Raw genomic sequence first — 20766 nt, forward strand, 5'->3', positions numbered from 1 at the left:
AAATAATGCGAACAGAAAAAGAAAAGAAAAAACTTTACACAACCTGTGGTAGCCTAACACCACGATCACACCATCACCAATAGCGACAACAACAGTGTCACATCAAAGGTGACAGGCTCGTGGTGCTGAAACGACATCGACCTTAATACCTGTGCACTCCATGGCTCTGAAGGAGAGAACGTTTTGGTCACATAGACACGGCTGGTATGGTGACTGCAGTCACACACAGCATCAAATAATGTTAAAGAATATGCAGCCCATTTACTCCCCATGAAATCATAACAATAAAATTGCATTGCAAATATATTTTTATAACGTTCTTCCCCCTAACCGGTGATATAAAGTTTAAATGCAACAATGTTTCATGATCATTATTTTCAGAGAGATTGCTAACAGTAAGTGAGCTGCAACAACAACAAAATGCCACTCACCAGGTGATGATTTGTAAACTAAGTTTGAAAGTTTATCTTGAAAAGGGTGATGCTAACAAATTAGCAACATCCACTTTGAAGTTGATAATATCCACTGCAGCTGCCTTTGCCATTGTCACACTACTACAACACAAGCTAGCTAACACTGATCACATTTACATGCACACCAATATCCCATTCTTATTCAGGATACTTAAGTATTCTGTTATTGAGTAGATGCATATAAACACCATATGTATCCTGTTTACAATAACCTGAAAAGGCTTGTATCCAGGTTATGAGAAACCCAGATAAGATGCCTGGGATGTGCTGATCTTAAAGGGGATACTGTGCCATGTAAACATTTTATCCCGTTTACTGTTTTTGTTTGCACAGGCTCAGTTTTGCATATCATGGGTGTTGTGGGATGTTTTCATCTGATGTTCAAACAAATCACTTCAAAAAGTAGGTTACCTGTGCGTTTCCATCCACTGTAATTCCATAATTTATTTTACAGATACTTTGTACTGGACTGTATAGCCTACTGGCTACTTTCACCCCTAATTTAGACAAGTTTCTGCTTATAATGTCTGACATTTGGTAGGCCATATTCTATTTTTTTACATTTGGGGGGCCAATTGTTTATTAGGTATAGTTAGATACATGCAGATTCTCTTCTGTCATGACTTGTTATAAACGCAAAAATATAAACGCAACAGTTTCAACGATTTTACTAAGTTACAGTTCAGAAATTCATTAGGCACTAATCTATGGATTTCACATGACTGGTCAGAGGCACAGCCATGGGTGGGCCTGGCAGGGCACAGGCCTACACACTTGGGAGCAAGGCCCAGGCAATCAGAGTGAGTCAGTGTCCATATTTTTGTTACTATTCCATTTAACCCAAATGACCTTAAATTGGGAATATTCTGTTTATTTGTGGTTACAGGGATACTTGTGAGCAGGATATCAAATCTGCATGTAAACAGCTTATTCCAAATAAGACCTGTAAAGCAAATTCAGACATGATCCGAAAATGGGGTCGGTGGCTCTATGTGGAAGGTGTGATGCAATTGCGGAGCCTCCTTAGACATGCAGAGGCCAAATTGAGTTCCGTATCGCATTGCAGGCGTGCCTCTCAAATTCTGTAACATTGCAGAGTGCTATATATATTTAGTAGCTCATAAAGCTCCACATTTACAGGATTGGTTGACGGTAGGTGGGGTCAGGATGTCTTGTATAAACTCACTTCCTTCACAACAGCTCTGTGCTGCTCCACGGAGCACAATAAGTATTAGAGGCCGTATCACCATAAATGCTGCACGGCCAATGCAGAAGTTGGATTGGCCAAGCTGTGCTTTTTAAGCGGGATATGAGCTACTATGCCGAATACTGTGCGCATGTAAACTTGGTCACTGTCACACTACTACAACACAAGCTAGTTAATATTACTAGCGTTAGATTGGGAAAACTGCTTGAGCCACTGATATTTTTTATTGCGCTCTCAGTAGTGACATATCTCAGCCTTCACTTTTTTTTCTTAAATGGTCCCGACTCCCGCCCATTGCAAGTCCAAATGTAATTGCTTCATTCCTCTGTCACTCAAATTCTGCTCTAATACAGTTGAATGGCAGAGGCACAGATGGAACAATGAGACAGATATTTCACCGGATGTATAAATGTGAAGCATCCGGTTGACGTTTCCACTCACTACTAAATATGGTGGTGAGAGGAAGCCCAGTGGCCGGTAGTGGGGAAAGATGGAAATTGGCTGATATTCTGCTAACCAATGAAACATTTGATCTCAATGCAGTTCTGTTTTCAAAACAAAAATTTGTTGTTTTCAAAATGAACAGAGTGGACAAAGTTTTGTAGAGTTTACCCTTTGCAAAAGTTAAATAAAATTGCAGTTAGTCTGTGGTCTATCTTGGGTTAGTTATAAAAAATATTTGGCTTAGGCCTTCTGTCCAGCTTCTGAAGGCCTAGCCAATGGCTGGTTGAGTTAGCTAGATTATTCTACCTAGAGACCACGAAAGGAAATCCTGATTGGATATTTTTTTCCTCTTTAGTGTTAACCCTTCTCTTTTCAACACAAACGGAAATCAGAAGATCATTTATTGTAAAGATGAAATGGAAATTTAAATGTAATAAAATAAAATAAACATACTTTCTCAAAAATAAATCCCTTACGGTTCCCCACTGGGAGTACTCCAGCAGATGGTGCCATGACTTTTCATTTTGAGAATGTCTATGCCATAGGCTGATGCTACTCTCACATACAAGAGAGGCTCTTTAAGGCATATCACTAGCTTGATCCATAGGAGTGTTGCATTGAATAACCAAATGCTATCAACATGACATCACTAATTCCTCTCAGTTTAATCGAAAGTTAGTGTGCCTGATAACCTCAGGCAAATGTGCACACCTTTAGCACTGGTATAATGGAGTTTACAGATGTGATCAAACTATAGTTGTTATGAAGGTGCTTAGATGTAAAACAGTATAGACTGAGGGGAGGGGATATGTGGATATGGTTTGAGCACTGGACAATGGTCATAATCTGGAATAGGATATAGAAAACATATTCCTCTATGTCAAATCAAATTGTATTTGTCACATACACGTGATTAGCAGATGTTAATGCGAGTGTAGCGAAATGCTTGTGCTTTTAGTTGACAATGCAGTAATAACCAACAAGTAATCTAACCTAACAATTTCACAACTACTACCTTATACACAAGTGTAAAGGGATAAAGAATATGTACATAAAGATATGAATGAGTGATGGTACAGAACGGCATAGGCAAGATGCAGTAGATGGTATAGAGTACAGTATCTACATATGAGATGAGTAATGTAGGGTATGTAAACATTATTAAGTGGCATTGTTTAAAGTGGCTAGTGATACATTTTTACATCAATTTCCATTATTAATGTGGCAGCAGCCACTCAATGTTAGTGGTGGCTGTTTAACAGTCTGATGGCCTTGAGATAGAAGCTGTTTTTCAGTCTCTCGGTCCCTGCTTTGATGCACCTGTACTGACCTCGCCTTTGGATGATAGCGGGGTGAACAGGCAGTGGCTCGGGTGGTTGTTGTCCTTGATGATCTTTATGACCTTCCTGTGACATCGAGTGGTGTAGGTATCCTGGAGGGCAGGTAGTTTGCCCCCGGTGATGCGTTATACAGACCTCACTACCCTCTGGAGAACCTTACGGTTGTGGGTGGAGCAGTTGCCGTACCAGGCGGTGATACAGCCCAATAGGATGCTCTCGATTGTGCATCATTAGAAGTTTGTGAGTGCTTTTGGTGACAAGCCAAATTTCTTCAGCCTCCTGAGGTTGAAGAGGCGCTGCTGCGCCTTCTTCACAACGCTGTCTGTGTGGGTGGACCAATTCAGTTTGTCCGTGATGTGTACGCCGAGGAACTTAACTTACTACCCTCTCCACTACTGTCCCGTCGATGTGGATAGGGGGGGGGGGGTTCTCCCTCTGCCGTTTCCCGAAGGCCACAATCATCTCCTTTGTTTTGTTGACGTTGAGTGTGAGGTTATTTTCCTGACACCACACTCTCAGGGCCCTCATCTCCTCCTTGTAGGCCGTCTCGTCGTTGTTGGTAATCAAGCCTACCACTGTAGTGTCGTCCGCAAACATGATGATTGAGTTGGAGGCGTGCATGGCCACGCAGTCGTGGGTGAACAGGGAGTACAGGAGAGGGCTCAGAACGCACCCTTGTGGGGCCCCAGTGTTGAGGATCAGCGGGGTGGAGATGTTGTTGCCTACCCTCACCACCTGGGGGCGGCCCGTCAGGAAGTCCAGTACCCAGTTGCACAGGGCGGGGTCGAGACACCTCTTCGTCTGATGATGAAGAATAGGAATCATCGGACCAGCACGCAGCATGGTAAGTGTTCATAGTAAATTTAATTAAATAAACTGAACACTGAATGACAAAAAAAAAAATGACACGAAACAGTCCTGTAAGGTCGGGAAACAACTACCCACAAACACAGGTGGGAACAGGCTACCTAAGTATGGTTCTCAATCAGAGACAACGATTGACAGCTGCCTCTGATTGGGAACCATATCAGGCCAAACACATAGAAATACAACACACAGAACAAAACAGAATGCCCACCCCAACTCACGCCCTGACCAAACCAAAATAGAGACATAAAAAAGGAACTAAGGTCAGGACGTGACATGTAGGGACAGTTGTTTTAGTTTACTGGTATTTCCAGAAAAATCCACTAGGTTTGCTGCATGTAGAAAAATGTAGGAAATGTTCTTTAATTGACACATGCTGTCTCTAATCAATTAACGTCTGGTCGTGCACAAGTGTTTGGTAGGGGGATTGCCTAAACCAGGGACGGCATAGCTCTACGAATTTTAATTGCACTAAGACTGTTATTTGGCAGGGAATACTATTTGTAGATCAGTGATTCTACACCTCAATTTGAGCAAGGGGTAGCCTGACCGGGAGACGAACTCTGGTCCAGCGACTGTCAAGCCAACACATTAACCGGGGTAACGGTTAAGGTTTTGGTTTGACAGGTTCGAACCTCTTCAGCGTAACGGTTAAGGTGTTGGCTTGGCTCACACGTTCTTCCAAAATTATTCCAGCATCCGAACAGGTGGCTGAAATTACAGTATCTCACCGGAGAAAGCATCCATACTCTTTTTGGCCAGACAGCGTCAGATACCTGGGCTACACACAGATGACGATGGCAGTATTATCAGCATTACCTGTCTTTTTACTAAAGAAATGCATATTTTATCCCCCTAGAGCCCTCAAACTCAACTCTAGACCTTGAAGCCAATTCCATTTATTTGTTCATTGTTCCCACTAATCAGGGACTGATTTAGACCTGGGACATAAGGTGGGTGCAGTTAATTATTAGGTAGAACAGAAAACCAGCAGGCTTTGGACCTCAGACATAGGGTAAGAGTTGAATACCAGTGCACATAGCCACGGGAAATAGTTTGAGGGTGGGGGGTCTGAGAATTACCAGCTCTACAGACGGCTATATCGGTTTGCTCATACAGGACTATTAAAGCCCCATTGCACTACTTTTGGGAGAGAAAAAAATTCTATATGTTTTTATTATTATTTTTCAGGGGGGACTGCAGCACTCCTACTTCCCGCGGCTATGCCCCTGCCCTAGACTCTAAGGGCTGGGTTTATACTAAGGTAGCCTCATCGAGAACCAGACTTCCCTAATACGGTCAACCTGGGAAGTTCATGGCAGAAAAATTGAGAAATAGTGTTGGCGACCCAGTGTAAATCAGTGACACCTCGCTACACTTGAAACCAATCAAATGCCTTGCTTGGGCGGAGCTCCAATAGTGCTCACATAGTGCTCACTAACTATTGGACTATACTAGATTATTTCCATCCACAGTTTTTATGCAAGTAAAGTCATATCGTATATAAAAAACAGGACGTTTCGGTGTAATTTTATAAATGCCAACAGATCATTTGTTTGTTCGACATAGTGCGATCTTTTTTTGTGTCTGTAAAATGTATTATGTGGGAAATGTTGGAAACGCCTTTTATGCACAAATATTGATATAATAACCATCATATAGTTCTCCTCCCACTACAACTCGGGAAACCATGCAGTTTATTAGGCTATAGATGAAATAAATTATGATGAACTTCACAGGGTGGTGAAAGTGCACGGTGATAAGCTTGATGCTGCTTTCCAATAAATATCGAGGGTCTTATTCTGGTGACGTGATCGATGCTTGACTATCGTTTGACAAATATAAATATTCTTGCTCTTATCCATGATAATCTCATCATGTAGACTATCCAACCCGCACAGCCTACCTTCATTGTATCTACAAGAAGTTGGCTAGAGCCCAGGTGCCCAGACCAGAGTACAGACTCTGGTCTATCCGTAGAGTTGAAAATGCAATGGAAACACATTGAATTCTAGATTTTGTTTCGGTGCATGAAAATTTAAGAAAAAAAGGTACATTTTGTGTGCCTTTCATCACGCACGGATTTTATCCGCAACGAGTCCATTTGGTGGAAACATTGGTATTCCAGAATATTTGCATGAAAATCTTTTAATTTTAAAACCCCGTCAAAATATGTTGATGTATGTCGAGTTTGTGTATGAAACAATTAAGTTTCTCCAGGTTTTCGTCCATTTTCTGCAATGTTGCAAACTAGCATATGGAATAACTCGGCAAAATGTGTCCTTCCCGGTCGGAAAACAGTGATGAACATAACACGTTCCACCAACGAGCATGTGGGGGTTTCTAGAAATGTAACATCCAATCAGAATCTTGCTGCTTGAAGTCAGCGGACCATTGAAATCATTTTTGCAATACAAAATTCTCCAGAACTGCAAGAGGGGCATGAAGCGACGTGATTTTGGAGGTATGACTACTACTAAGCTAAGGTATGGAATTGATTTAAGATGGTAATATCAAGGATAATTTAGCTATTTGATTTGGACATTTAGGACCCCTGTAGGTAAAAAAAAATAAATACGGTGCATTCGTAAAGTATTCAGACCCCTTGACTTTTTCCACATTTTTCTACATTACAGCCTTATTCTAAAATAGATTAAATATGTTTTTTCCCTCATCAATCTAAACACAATACCACAAAACATTTTTTTTTAATGTTGCAAATAAAATGAAATATCAAATTGACATAAGTATTCAGACCCTTTACTCAGTACTTTGTTGAAGCCCCTTTGGCAGTAAATACTGCCTCAAGTCTTCTTGGGTATGACGCTACAAGCTTGACACACCTGGATTTGGGGAGTTTCTCCCATTCTTCTCTGCAGATCCTCTCAAGCTCTGTCAGGTTGGATGGGGAGTGTCTCTGTCCTGTTGGAAGGTGAACCTTTGCCTCAGTCTGAGGTCCTGAGCGCTCTAGAGCAGGTTTTCATCAAGGATCTCTGTACGTTGCTCTGTTCATCTTTGCATCGATCCTGACTAGCCTCCCAGTCCCTGCCGCTGAAATACATCCCCACAGCATGATGCTACCACCACCATGCTTCACCGTAGGGATGGTGCCAGGTTTCCTCCAGACGTGACGCTTGGCATTCAGGCCAAAGAGTTCAATATTGGTTTCATCAAACCAGAGAATATAGTTTCTCATGGTGTGAGAGTACTTTAGGTGCCTTTTGGCAAACTCCAAGCGGGCTGTCATGTGACTTTTACTGAGGAGTGGCTTCCGTCTGCCCACTCTATTGGTGGAGTGCTGAAGCTCTGTCAGAGTGACCACCGTGTTCTTGGACACCTCCCTGACCAAGGCCCTTCTCCACCGATGGCTCAGCTCTAAGAAGGGTCTTGGTGGTTCCAAACTTCATCCATTTAAGAATGATGGAGACCACTGTGTTCTTGGGGAACTTCACACACTGATTCAGAACTCTATGGCCAATTCCTTCAACCTCAGGGCTTGGTTTTTGCTCTGACATGCACTGTCAACTGTGGGAACTTAAATAGACAGGTGTGTGCCTTTCCAAATCATATCCAATCAATTGAATTTACCACAGGTGGACTCCAAGTTGTAGAAACATCTCAAGGATGATAAATGGAAACAAGATGCACCTGTGCTCAATTTCGAGTATCATAGCAAATGGTCTGAATACTTATGTAAATAAGGTATTTCTGTTTTTATAAATTTGCTAACTTTTCTAAAAACCTGTTTTCACTTCGTCATTATGGGGCATTTTTTGTAGATTGAGGATTTTTTTTATTTAACCCATTTTAGAAAACGGCTAACGTAAGAACATTTAGAAAAAGTCAAAGGGTCTGAATACTTTCTGAATGCACCTGTATACATATATATTTTTTAATGATTTTGAAATATTGAATTTGCACTTACTGCTATTAGCCCAAAAAATGCATTCAATAACAACATGAAAAAACGGTCAAAATTGTAGTCAAAGGGGAGTATTTTTTGAAGTGTCTATCCTATATCTGAGAGATGTAAGAACCTAGGAAAAACAAAAATACATTTTTACCATAGAATTACCTCTATACCTTTAACGTGGAAATGCCCTAATAACTTCCATACATTTTTCCACCCAGTACTGGCTTACCTTTAGAGGAGTTGCTTGTGGTTGACGTAGAGCAAAACGGAGAACGCCATCATGAGAGCCTCATCTTTTCCTAGAGGGGTCAGATTTATTTGTAGGCCAAACAGACGTTTTTTGAGAAGACCGATCTTCGAAATGTCTCCTGGTCTAACAAGCACAGCTGTAGCTCTGCCACCTTCCACAGATGCAGTGGATTGAGATGCAGCCCATGAAAAAAAAAAACAGTTTTTAATGTATTTATTATACCTCGAGCTGAGAAATAATTGTAATATTTTTTGCTTAACATTTCTTTATGCCCAGCTCATGAGGCCCCTTGATGATGTGAGGCCTGAGGCAATTGCCTCTTCTGCCTGATGGTAAGTCTGACAGTGTGCGCAGATACTGTGTTTGACTGTGAGAGTGAAGTCATGCATCTCGCACATCTCAATGGGTGTGTTCCAGCGGTAAGCCTAACGAAGTCGGTGGAGGTGCATCTGCAACAGCCGAAAGTCGCACACTGTAGTGGATCCACAACAGCAAGGGTCAGATCCACATGGCAGTATCAACATATCTGCTATGGTTTGTTTATAAAAGTTGTTCTGTATAAATGTCAAAATAAACTCCTATACCCCCATATCACGCACTCACTGAAAACATTATGTGTGGTCAATGGTGGAGAAAGTACTCAATTGTCAAAAAGGACTCAAGAAAAAGTGACAAAGTAAAATACTACTTGATTAAATGTCTAAATGTATCTGGTTTTAAATGTACTTGTGTACAGTGGTGTAAATCATCATACTTGAGTAAAAGTAAATGCTATACATCAAATGTCTTATATTAAGTCAACCAGATGGCACCATTTGTTTATACATGGACAGACGGGTGCATACTCCAACACTCAGACATCATTTACAAAGCCGTTTTTGTGTTTAGTGAATCTGCCAGATCAGAGGCAGTAGGGATGACTTTATATTGATAAGTGCTTGAATTGGACCATATTGCTGTCCTGCCTGAGTATTCGAAATGTAAGGTGTACATATCTTTAGGAATGTAGTGGAGTAAAAGTTGTCAAAAATATAAATGGTAAAGTGTCGGTACCAAAAAAACGTGTGTAAAAAAAAAACACACCCTAATGATTGGTTGACATATCGTGCCTCCCAACATGAAGGTGATGGCTGCATGGTGCAGTTGGTGAGAAGCAACTGCAGCGACTTGAAAGCAACTTCATCACATGATTTTTGTAAAGTTCATGCAGTCCACATGTAGTCGCAAGTCGGACAATTCGTATACCTATAATGCAGAACACTTTGACAAAAGAGATCTGTGATCCACTCGAGCTCGCCTAATATATGCTGTGCTGCTGGTGGCAATTGCCGTGTCCAAGAGGATCAAACCCGTTGTGTATCATGGGTTCGAAAATTGTGACTGACTGACTGATCTATAAATAATAATGCTCTCTTAGAAAAAGGTACTGGATAGAACTAAAAAGGGTTATATTGCTTGCTTCATATATGGCACCCTGAAAGGTTCTATATAGAACCTCTGTAGGGTTATTTGATCAGAAACCCAGGGGTTATTCTTCACTGAACCAAAATTGGTTCCAAGTAGGGTTATATATGGAATCAACTTCGGTTCTATATAGAACCTTTAGGGGTGCCATTTATGAAGCAAGCTTATAACCCTTTTAGGTTCTATGCAGAACCTTTTTTTATAAGAGTGTGAGTAGTTTATGATGCTCTTTGTAGATTAGTCAGTCTGCAGTGGCATGCACTGTCGGGTGCAATGTGGAACACGCCCAGTGTCATTTCGAGTCTTAAATTGCCCCTAATTTACCTTCTTTTTTTCTTTTCTTTTTTACTTCGGAGAGGATCAGTTTGAGCAAATAAGGTGTAGAATCACTAATCTACAAATATCATTCCCTGCCAAATAATAGGTTTTGTGCCATTTAGATTCGTATAACTACTTAGCCTCCTCTGACTAATTAGACGACCCCCACCAAACACTCACGCACAACCAGAGATTGATTGATTGGAGGCAACTTGTAATTTAAATAACATTTCCTATGATTTTCTACCTGCAGCCAACCTAGTGGATAAGCCAACAGAGCTGGAAACCTAGCTGCAGCCAACCTAGATGGAAAGTACTCGTCAAATACATTAACCCACCAAAACAACTGGCCTTAGTTATCATATTAAACATAAAGGTTTGTAGACTGTCGTGTTTTATTTGAGAAAATTGAAGTAACATAAGCCTGATGTAGGCTATCTAATTATGTATGTATAATACGATTAGCTGTAGGCTATCAAGCCACGATGGAGTGTTCAATCTGTTCAAATAATAATTGCACACAATGCACCCTGACGAGGTCTGTCAACTAATTGAATTGATTCAGCAATTGGAATAATATCCCATTGCTGGCATCTCAATTAATTCTCTTCATATCACACTCATCGCACTCCTGTGCACAACCGTAGACGTGTTCTGCATGTATTTTTATTTGAAAGCCAGTTATATTATGGCTTCACATTGTGTTGCTGCGAGGATTGGCCGCCAACCATGTGTTGCGCAGATGGGGAGTAGCCCAGTAAGCCTACAAATAATGCAGGACTCTGACGAGCAACAGCGTGGAGAGACTCAGGATGTACTGTTATAACTGCAAACATGGCCAGGTCACCTAATCCACATTTTCAGAACTCAAAATAGCCTATGCAGACGGTCAGGCCGCTGAGGATATGATAGGCTACCTCAGGAAAAACACCTGACTACCGAATATGAGGAAGCCTAAGTAGGCATAGCCTAAGGTGTAGAATACTGTGACTGGTTTATCCGACAGAAAAATGAATTTGTTTTATATTTGTTTTGTATTTGAAGATATATAGCAGGTCATGAGTTTATTTGCCAAGGTGAAATAACATAGGCTTATAGTTCGTTCGTTGTCCTAAAAAAACATGTAGGCTAATTTCTATGCTAGGCCTACTGAAGCCTAAACACACTTGTGATAGGCTATCACTTTTGCTTACAAACTCCGTCTGTTTGTAAAACGGTCTTAAAAACACTTAAGAAGTGTGAATTGATGGGAATTAACTGAAGCGAGACAGAGGAGCCCAGGCGGAAATGTCAATAATGGAATTGGACTTGTCTTGAGGGGCTTATGTTTTAATTTCTAAATAACGAAAGTGTTTTTGGCTGTTACCCTAAATATATTCTCAGACGTCATGCTAATTTCTCAACATTTCATCCCTGCACAAACAGTTTCCAACCAATTACGCACTAACTAAGAACTCTTTTTTATTTATTTTTTATGAGAAAATTGGACCACTTTATTTTCTGTTAAACATAAGTCTAATTTAAATACATCGTTATTCGCCTACTCAAGTTGGCTCGACAGGTGATATAAAGACTTGGTCCAGAACATATTTTCTCTTAATTTAATATGGCTTATTCGTTTCCCAATCGTAAATAATAGTAGGACTAATTTCTAACAACTTGTTTCTTTGGTGAAGTAATGCATCCAAGTAAAAAACAACTTTAAAAATGTTGTTATTCTCCAAATTGAAAAAAGCTAACTAAAATTGTAATTTCATATTAAATAACACAATCAATAAAAAATTAATAATAATAACTCAATAAATAAATGCATTCAATTGAAAACGTAATTAAAATACATTTAGGCCATACGTTTTGTCGAACTATGCCTATGATATTCAACGTAATGATTTTATTAAATCTACCATTTACATTTGTAGGCAACGTCACACAAATAGCCTATATAAATTATACATTGAACCAAAAAACGGTAACTTATAATTCCGTTCGGCCGCCTGCATTGTTATTTGTGGTATACTTTTCTTATACAGTCCTGTCACTTGGCACTGTTTCAATTGGCATTCACAAACGTAATTATCCGGGACCATTATGTAAAGATCATTAGCATGCATTTTATATAATGTAAAAAGCAGACTAAAATAAACCATTACTGGCCCCTCGCCCCTCTCCCCCTCTCTGTTAAACTAGCCTATAGACAATTAGAGATAAAACAGTTAACATGCAGTTGAACCAAATAGGCTATACCTGCTTTATATTTATGACATGCATAACATTCCCAAATGTGTGCCCAGTATAGCACTGAAGTCTGCATGGTTTCCATGAAATTCGTGCCAAATTCGTGCTACTCCCCATCCCCCATGGTATTCTTAAAGTGGGTTCGAGGAAGTGTTGAGGGGGCGGGTAGTTTTGATTTTCCTTGCATCGTGCTTAGCCAATAATGTGGAAGGATATGTTGTGCACATCTCAGCTGACAGACATTTAAAAAGGAGACAGTCAGGCGCTGCTGCAATTTTTATTAAAACCTCAGTCTCTTTCTATGGAATCCTTAGCGACTCCAGACTACCAACAGCGCGAGCCCCCTCTGCAATACTACAGTCTCCACCATTAGCTGCCTCTTGCCTCGGGACACTTCATAAAGAACACCCACCACAGATCATTTCATTTGCAGCTACTTTGAGCTTTTGACAGGTTAGTGAAGTTTAACGCTTAACATCTGAGAAAGTACGTGCGTAAAACTTGGGCATGTTATCGTATTATATTCCTTATCATCATATCGCAGGAGGTCTTTATGCGTAAACTCTGCTTGTATGTATACCTATTTTGTAGTTAGACTACATGTCCCAATGATTATTGTAGCCTATTGTAAATAAACATGTGAAATGTAATGATTATTCTCATGCATAAAGGTTATTGTTTTTCTGTATTCTGTTTTACGCAATGGCTTGCGCCCATTAACTTCGCCACCGCAATATCCATGAAATATTAATTTGCATTCGAATATATCTTCGTTCTGATTTGACTATCGAATTAGGTAATGTGGACTATATTGTCAATATAAAACACGATACAAAATCAATAGGCAATGTTTAATGTTTCTATTCCATCGTAAATAACGCAATTTCAACAACAACGTTGAAATGATAGGTTATGGTTAATCTCTCGTGTACATATATCTACGCCTTATCTAGCGGACCAAATTACCCGAGATTTTAGTAACCGAGATTAGGCTATGGATGATAATTCAACCTTCACTTATCTTTCCCCTCAAGGATGGCCAGATCGGCGTATATCCTCTGTGGCATGGTTTTCATCCTGGGGCTACTCTCATATACAGTGGCTTCCAAAAGGAACAGGGGCTCCCAAGGCGCCATCCCTCATCCTGACAAAAACAACCCAAACGAATCGGAGCAGCAACCACAGGCACCGCAGGCGGGCTCTGGTTCCCGACGACGGGAAAAGAGTTCTGCTGCACCGGCTGAGGAGGTGCTGGAGTCCAGCCAAGAAGCGTTGCATGTCACTGAGCGCCGCTATCTGAAACGCGACTGGTGCAAGACACAGCCACTTAAACAGACCATCCACGAGGAGGGCTGCATCAGCCGCACTATCATTAACAGGTTCTGCTATGGACAGTGTAATTCTTTTTACATCCCCAGACATGTCCGCAGGGAAGAGGGAGCCTTCCAGTCTTGTTCGTTCTGCAAGCCGAAACGATTTACTACCATGACTTTCACTTTGAACTGTCCGGACCAGCAGCCGTCCACCAAGAAGAAGCGCATCCAGCGCGTAAAGCAGTGCCGCTGCATCTCCATAGACTTGGACTAGCCCTGTGATTGACTGGGATGCGGCCAATTAGTCTCCTCATCAAACAATTATTGGATTGTTCACATGAAGGATAATCACCGTATGTCTGGGAGCATTTTTCCCTGTTCCAAATATGAGAAAATGTTCAATCTGCAAGGAACGTAAGATCAGACAGACATGTGCAGCATGTTATAGGCTTCTGTTGATATACTTGGGCATATTCTTTTGTAAACAAGGACTGCTGTACCATGTCATTTTCTGCGCATAATTGCCTATTAATCTAATTGCAATAGCAGCCTGTGGCAAGCAACGTTGCATGGTATAATGACATGGAATGAACACAGCAATCTGCTGATTGACTTGTAAACAAGCGCACGGCTTTTCCAACCTCAAATAGGACTGCAAAACCTTTTCACACAATGTTTTTACACTATTTTGGACAGAGACAGCAATAGGCTATCAAAACCAATTTCAATGGGGGGAATAGGACAGAAAATGCGTTTATATCATTAATGGTTGACGAATAGATAGTTTCCACTATGTGGAATTTGAAAAAAAGTAACGACTATTTAATGTGACAAGAATGCTCCACTGATTTATTTGACTCCAATGTTCAGTGTTATAGTGGAGAACGGAGAGCTTTTGTAAAGTAGGCCAGGACTAAGATGTTCGATGCTATAAAAATAAAAAAAAACGAAATATCTGTATTAGTTGGACATGGAAATGAAAATGTTCGATGTAGGCCTACATACTTGTTTATAATGCTGTAGATGGAAGCTTTTCTTTTAGTTGTCAAATGTTATTCATACACGAATTGTATATGCAACCAGTTTGATAGTTCTATCAGAGCAACTGATCCACAAAATAAACAGATATTGACATTGATGCAGTGGTCACTGAACCTGTTCGCTTTTTGCTTACATTGTTCATGTCTGAACATTTCAGCGTCAGGGTTGACACCACCGATGTGAAATGGATCGTTAATTAACCCACACCCAAACTGCAAAGACTCCGATTTCATGCATAGCATTTTTATGTATCAGGTTTAACCCTAAACACCAAATAAAAACATATTCTCTAGTGATGGGTTATTTTCTTCTTGCTTGGAGCCAACCTCTTGCTGGGACTTTTATAAGTTCCTTAGACCATTGGATATATTTCGTCGTAAAACGAAGATCATGTATGAGAAAATACCACAAGAAACGCGATTACATGTTAGACTCAACAACTTTTCCAATAACCCCTTCAAACGATGTTATCGAAGTTTACAATAGGATCTCCCCTGGCTCCCAAATCTGTCAAAGGCCCATGTTTTTGTGGGGACACTGATGCTAACAGGCCTTACGCATTTGTAAAACCATGGCTCCCTTACGGTTTCTTGTTCAGATGGCACAGGCCTACATGGCTCTCTAAAAATAGATACATCAACCAATCAATGGCCTTCTTTAAAAATTGAACACCGATCAAAGTTTTCTTTATCAATTATTTATTGTCGAGTTGTTTTAGCCTCTTACGCATTTGGGACTTCAGCGTTGTTTTGTCAGTTGCGTCGCTCTGCTTCGATTTACCCTTGCCAGGTCTTCATTGTACCGAATGTAGTGCTGACATAATCAAGTTTGCGCCTTCATTGGCACATGTAGCGAAGTGTAATAGGCTACAAGTCAGTTAACTTAGGTGCAATTTCTCTCATTATTATCGTGCTTTCTGACATTTTCAAATGATTAATTTAGAATGAAGATGTGCATTGTGAGATATATAGGTGCAAATGAATACATATTTGCGCACAAATCAATGAAACAATTAGGCTATGGTCATTTTCACCTTTATTTGGCTACTGAATGTTAATTAGGGAGTGCTGAAAGTAGAGAAACAACAGACAAGGAGGGTTAAACATCCGTTTCCATGCGAGCCAGGCTTCCTCATCTGTAGACTCCAGTTAAGACTTCTGTGACTGAATTGTTTGCAATCTATTACTTTGACCTCGCGCAAATTCATTTGAACGATAAAACACCTAAAACACGTGGGCACATAAGAGTAGGCCTCTCACGAAATGAATCAACATATGCATGTTAAACATATTGGCCTTTATCAAAATGTAAATTTTTGCCTACTAAGTAAACATTAAATGCAATTTTAAGATTATGAAATGTCTTCATACAAAAAATAATGGCACATTCAATGATTATGAAACAAAGGTGCTATTTTGACACTTAATAGGTTCTGGCAGGGGTAAATTATAGGCCTACACATGGCTTGATATGAGTAATTGTTTCTATTTTTAAACAAAGTAAACATCATCTTGATTTAAATTAAACAAAAGGCAATATATATATATATATATAGGCAAATTATACTCTCTATAGCAGTTCATGTAGGGTATGAAACAAGACCATTTGTGGTAAATGATGAAGCTCCTTATATACAGTGCCTTCAGAAAGTATTCAGACCCCTTGACCTTTTCCACATTTTGTTAGTTACAGATTTATTCTAAAATATATATTTTTTAAACCCATAATGACAAAGCAAAAACAGGTATTTCAAAATGTTAGTGTGAAGACCCTCTGCTATGAGACTGGAAATTGAGCACAGGTGCGTCCTGTTTCCATTGATCATCCTTGAGCTGTTTATACAACTTGAGTGGAGTACACCTGTGGTAAATTCAATTGATTGGACATATTCTGGAAAGGCACACACCTGTCTATGTCTATATATGGTCCCACAGTTGGCAGTCCATGTCAAAGCAAAAACCAAGCCAATGGAAGAAGTTTGGAACCACCAAGACTCTTCCTAGAGCTGGGGAGAAGAGCCTTGGTTGGGGAGAAGAGCCTTGGTCAGGGAGGTGACCAAGAACACGATGGTCACTCTGACAGAGCTCTGGAGTTCCTCTGTGGAGATGAGAGAACCTTCAAGAAAAACAACCATCTCTGCAGCACTCCACCAATCAGGCCTTTATGGTAGAGTGGCCAGACGGAAGACACTCCTCAGTAAAAGGCACATGACAGCCCACTTGGAGTTTGCCAAAAGGCACCTAAAGACTCTCAGACCATGAGAAACAAGATTATCTGGCCTGATGAAACCAAGATTGAACTCTTTGGCCTGAATGCCAAGCGTCACGTCTGGAGGAAACCTGGCACCACCGCTACAGTGAAGCATGATAGTGGCAGCAGCATGCTGTGGGGGTGTTTTTCAATGGCAGGGACTGGGAGACTAGTCAGGATCGAGGCAAAGATGAACAGAGCAAAGTACAGAGAAATCCTTGATGAAAACCTGCTCCAGAGCGCTCCCCATCCAACCTGACAGAGCTTGAGAGGATCTGCAGAGAAGAATGGGAGAAACTCCCCAAATACGAGTGTGCCAAGCTTGTACCGTCAGACCCAAGAAGACTTGAGGCTGTATTCGCTGCCAAAGGTGCATCAACAAAGTACTGAGTAAAGGGTCTGAATACTTATGTAAATGTGATTTTCGGTTTTTTAATAAATTGGCAAAAATGTCTAAAGAACTGTTTTGCTTTGTCATTATGGGGTACTGTGTGTAGATTGAAGAAGAAGAAAAACAATTTAATCAATTTTAGAATAAGGCTGTAACTTTAAAAAAATTATGAAAAGGTCAAAGGGTCTGAATACTTTCCGAAGGCACTGTAGGTCACATCCATATGAAACTAAACACTTCTTTCACCTGACTACTGAGCCATTCATGCATCCTCCTCGAGCTAAGGAAGGAATCAAAATAATATACAAAAATACAACCTCAAAGAAAAAAAGAAATTATGTTTTGGCATACAATTTTCATTTTAATATATAAATAATGGTTAAACCCCTGTCTATAGTTTTCCAAGACAAAGTTGAAATCTTCCAGACATCAAAGACATTTTTTGTTGTTAAATAAATATACTATAGTTCTCTCCAAAAAATACATGGATGATGCAATTTATCACAACATGTTCATTCACAAATGTTATCATAGCACAGAAACCATAGAATTGCATAGGAGTTCAAGTTGAGGTGCTAGAAAGTTCAGTACGTTTGATTAAGTACCATTCTGATAATAACAGAAGGATGTAGCTACTAAATACAGCTGATGCAAGCAGGAAAGTGCATAGGATTGTGACATACATACAGATGACCTGTTGCTTTCCTCATAGCGTATAGCAAGGTTGCTTGTTCATCTCAGAGCGTCACGTCTGACTCAGGGGCTGAGAGCAAGGCCTTGCTGCATTCGCTGCATTCTCTGGCTATCACCCAGGAGGGGTCAGTCTGGTACAGTGAGAAAGTCAACACTGGTACGACATCCTGTTTCTACCTTTTGACCAGGACCCACATCGCTATGAATTCAACAGGACTCTCAGTCCAATAAAGACTGCCGATTCTCTTCACAATACAGGTCAAACGTTTCTGTCCCTGCTCATTTGAAAACAAACACCAATTGAAATACATTTACAAGACACACTTCAAACATGGATGGGCCACAGCAGATGAAAAGCTATTCATTACATTAAAGTATTGTATACTGCTTTCATATTCTAAATCATTGTTAGAATAACAACTCCTGAATGTCTTACGTAATTGTAATAATTTAACTGAGTGAAGATTGCCATATTTGTTAACATAGCTCAGCAACAATGAGGCCTCGTCTGTAGTTGTTGCATAACCTGGCTACAATACATAGGACTATATGTCCTCACGATGTGTGATGCTGTCCTGAAACCCAGCCTGAGGAATGTATGTAGGTCCTAGAGGTCAGGGGTCATCACTGTAGATATGTCAGCTGGAGTGCTCATTGTCCTGAACCCCAGCACGCCTCAGAGCAGGCTCTACAGGCTGGCCATTCAAAGGTCACACCAGTCTGGATGAATGAGGTTGACCTTTATCCCCTGTGAGTCTCATCATGTCAGCGGTTTAGTCAGCCATGGAGCCTCTTTATAGACTTAGCAGCCTGCATATCTGCTGCAGGGTGGCATTCAGTTTCCTCTTTCCCATGGTGTACATGTTGGTCTGGATGGTGGTCATAGGGATACACAGTGATAGAAGCCCACAAAAGGTGCCTCTCATCTGGGGAAGAGGCTGAGTTGGAAGAGAGTAGTGGATATGGTCCAGTCAGTAAGGACGGTAGAATGGGCCGTAGTAGAGAGGTCCACAGTGTGGGGGCACGGAGGGCTATATGAGGTATGATGTTGGGTAAGAGGCAGGTGGTGAAGGGAAGAAGTGATCATCTCCTCTCTCCACTTCCTCTCTCTCCACTCTGTTCTTCATTTGATCATCCTCTTCAGCTGGAGGACACGCTGGCTTCTTTCTGACGCAGTCTTTCTTTCTGTTGACAGAGGGAAAAAGGGACAGCTGAGCTTTATAGCATTGTGTTATATGATATGATCCACCATGATTGACTGCGTCCAGTTAAGGTAATAGCAACAACGTTATCCATCAAAATATTTGAGGGTGGTTGAAGGAAGTTCAGTTCTTACCAGACTGTTGGCATTGATCTTCTTGGTTTCCACCCTCTTCTCAGCTGTGATCTTTTTGATGTTCTCCTGTGCTTCCTTCAGCCTGGAAGAAAGGAAACATTAACCTCAATAATATCAGGAAAATGTCTCGATCTATACAGGTTAAAATAACCTTTGCTGGTAGTACATACAGTGAGTGTACAAAACACTAGGAACACCTGCTCTTTCCATGACATAGACTGACCAGGTGAATCCAGGTGAAAGCTATGATCCCTTATTGATGTCACCTGTTAAATCCACTTCAATCAGTGTAAATGAAGGGGAGGAGACAGGCTAAAGAAGGATTTTTAAGCCTTGAGACAATTGAGACATGGATTGTGTTAGTGTGTCATTCAGAGGGTGAATGGGCAAGACAAAATATTTAAGTACCTTTGAACGGGGTATGGTAGTAGGTGCCAAGCACACCAGTTTGAGTGTGTCAAGAACTGCAACGCTGCTGGGTTTTTCACACTCAACAGTTTCCTGAGTGTATCAAGAATGGTCCACCACCCCAAAGGACATCCAGCCAATGGCAGGCCAGTGGTTGAAAATGGGTTATTGATGAAAGACGACAGAGGAGGCTGACACGAATTGTGCAGAGCAACAGACGGGTTACAGTTAGTCAACTGACAGTCTAGTTCAACATTAGTGCCCAAAGACCCATAAAGTAATGCACAACTGGTCGTATCTTGACACGAATTGGGTATGGCAAACGACAACCTTACAGAGTTCCACAAGAAACTGGGGTTGCAGTGGGCTAAGGAACGAAAAAACTCAGGACACTGGAGAATTGGAAAAACATTGCCTGGTCTGATGAATCCCGGTTCCTGCTGTTTCACGCTGATGGGAGGACTAGGGTATGGAGAAGACCCTATGAGTACATGTATCCATCTTGCCGCGTGTCAACATTGCAGGCTGGCGGTGTGACAGTGTGTGGTGTGTTTTCATGGCACACATTGGGCCCCTTGATGAAAGCGGAGCAACGTTTGAATGCCACAGTATATCTGAATATCATTGCCAATCACGTGCATCTCTTCTATGGCAGCAGTGTATCCATCTGCAAATGTATTTATTTTTACAGCAGGATAATGCCCCATACTACAAGGCTAGGATTGTCAAGGAATGGTTTCACGAACATGACAGTGAATTCAGCTTACTGCAGTGGCCTGCCCAGACACCAGATCTCAATCCAATTGAGTATCTGTGGGATGAG

The 20766-nt window shown here is 40.9% G+C and overlaps 2 protein-coding genes across 3 annotated transcripts in view; one reads left to right on the forward strand and one right to left on the reverse strand.

Annotated features, from left to right (window-relative positions):
* The first annotated feature begins 12753 nt into the window (after nucleotides 1-12753).
* Nucleotides 12754-14962, forward strand: LOC115138961 (gremlin-1-like). Its single transcript, XM_029676142.2, has 2 exons — nucleotides 12754-12964; nucleotides 13546-14962. The coding sequence occupies exon 2, from the start codon at nucleotides 13547-13549 to the stop codon at nucleotides 14096-14098; it is 552 nt and encodes a 183-aa protein (XP_029532002.1). The 5' UTR covers nucleotides 12754-12964; nucleotide 13546; the 3' UTR covers nucleotides 14099-14962.
* Nucleotides 14963-15883: 921 nt separating this feature from the next.
* The window catches only part of LOC115138469 (formin-like), a 122803-nt gene continuing 117920 nt past the window's right edge, over nucleotides 15884-20766 (reverse strand). For both annotated transcript variants that reach the window (XM_029675342.2, XM_029675341.2), the window contains 2 exons: nucleotides 19536-19617; nucleotides 15884-19384 (listed from right to left, as the gene is read on the reverse strand). In XM_029675342.2, the coding sequence (XP_029531202.2) occupies nucleotides 19340-19384; nucleotides 19536-19617 (127 nt within the window). In that variant the 3' untranslated portion in view covers nucleotides 15884-19339. The remainder of the gene's footprint in view (nucleotides 19385-19535; nucleotides 19618-20766) is intronic.

Source organism: Oncorhynchus nerka, linkage group LG12 (genome assembly GCF_034236695.1).
Source record: "Oncorhynchus nerka isolate Pitt River linkage group LG12, Oner_Uvic_2.0, whole genome shotgun sequence".
NCBI classification, from domain to species: domain Eukaryota; kingdom Metazoa; phylum Chordata; class Actinopteri; order Salmoniformes; family Salmonidae; genus Oncorhynchus; species Oncorhynchus nerka.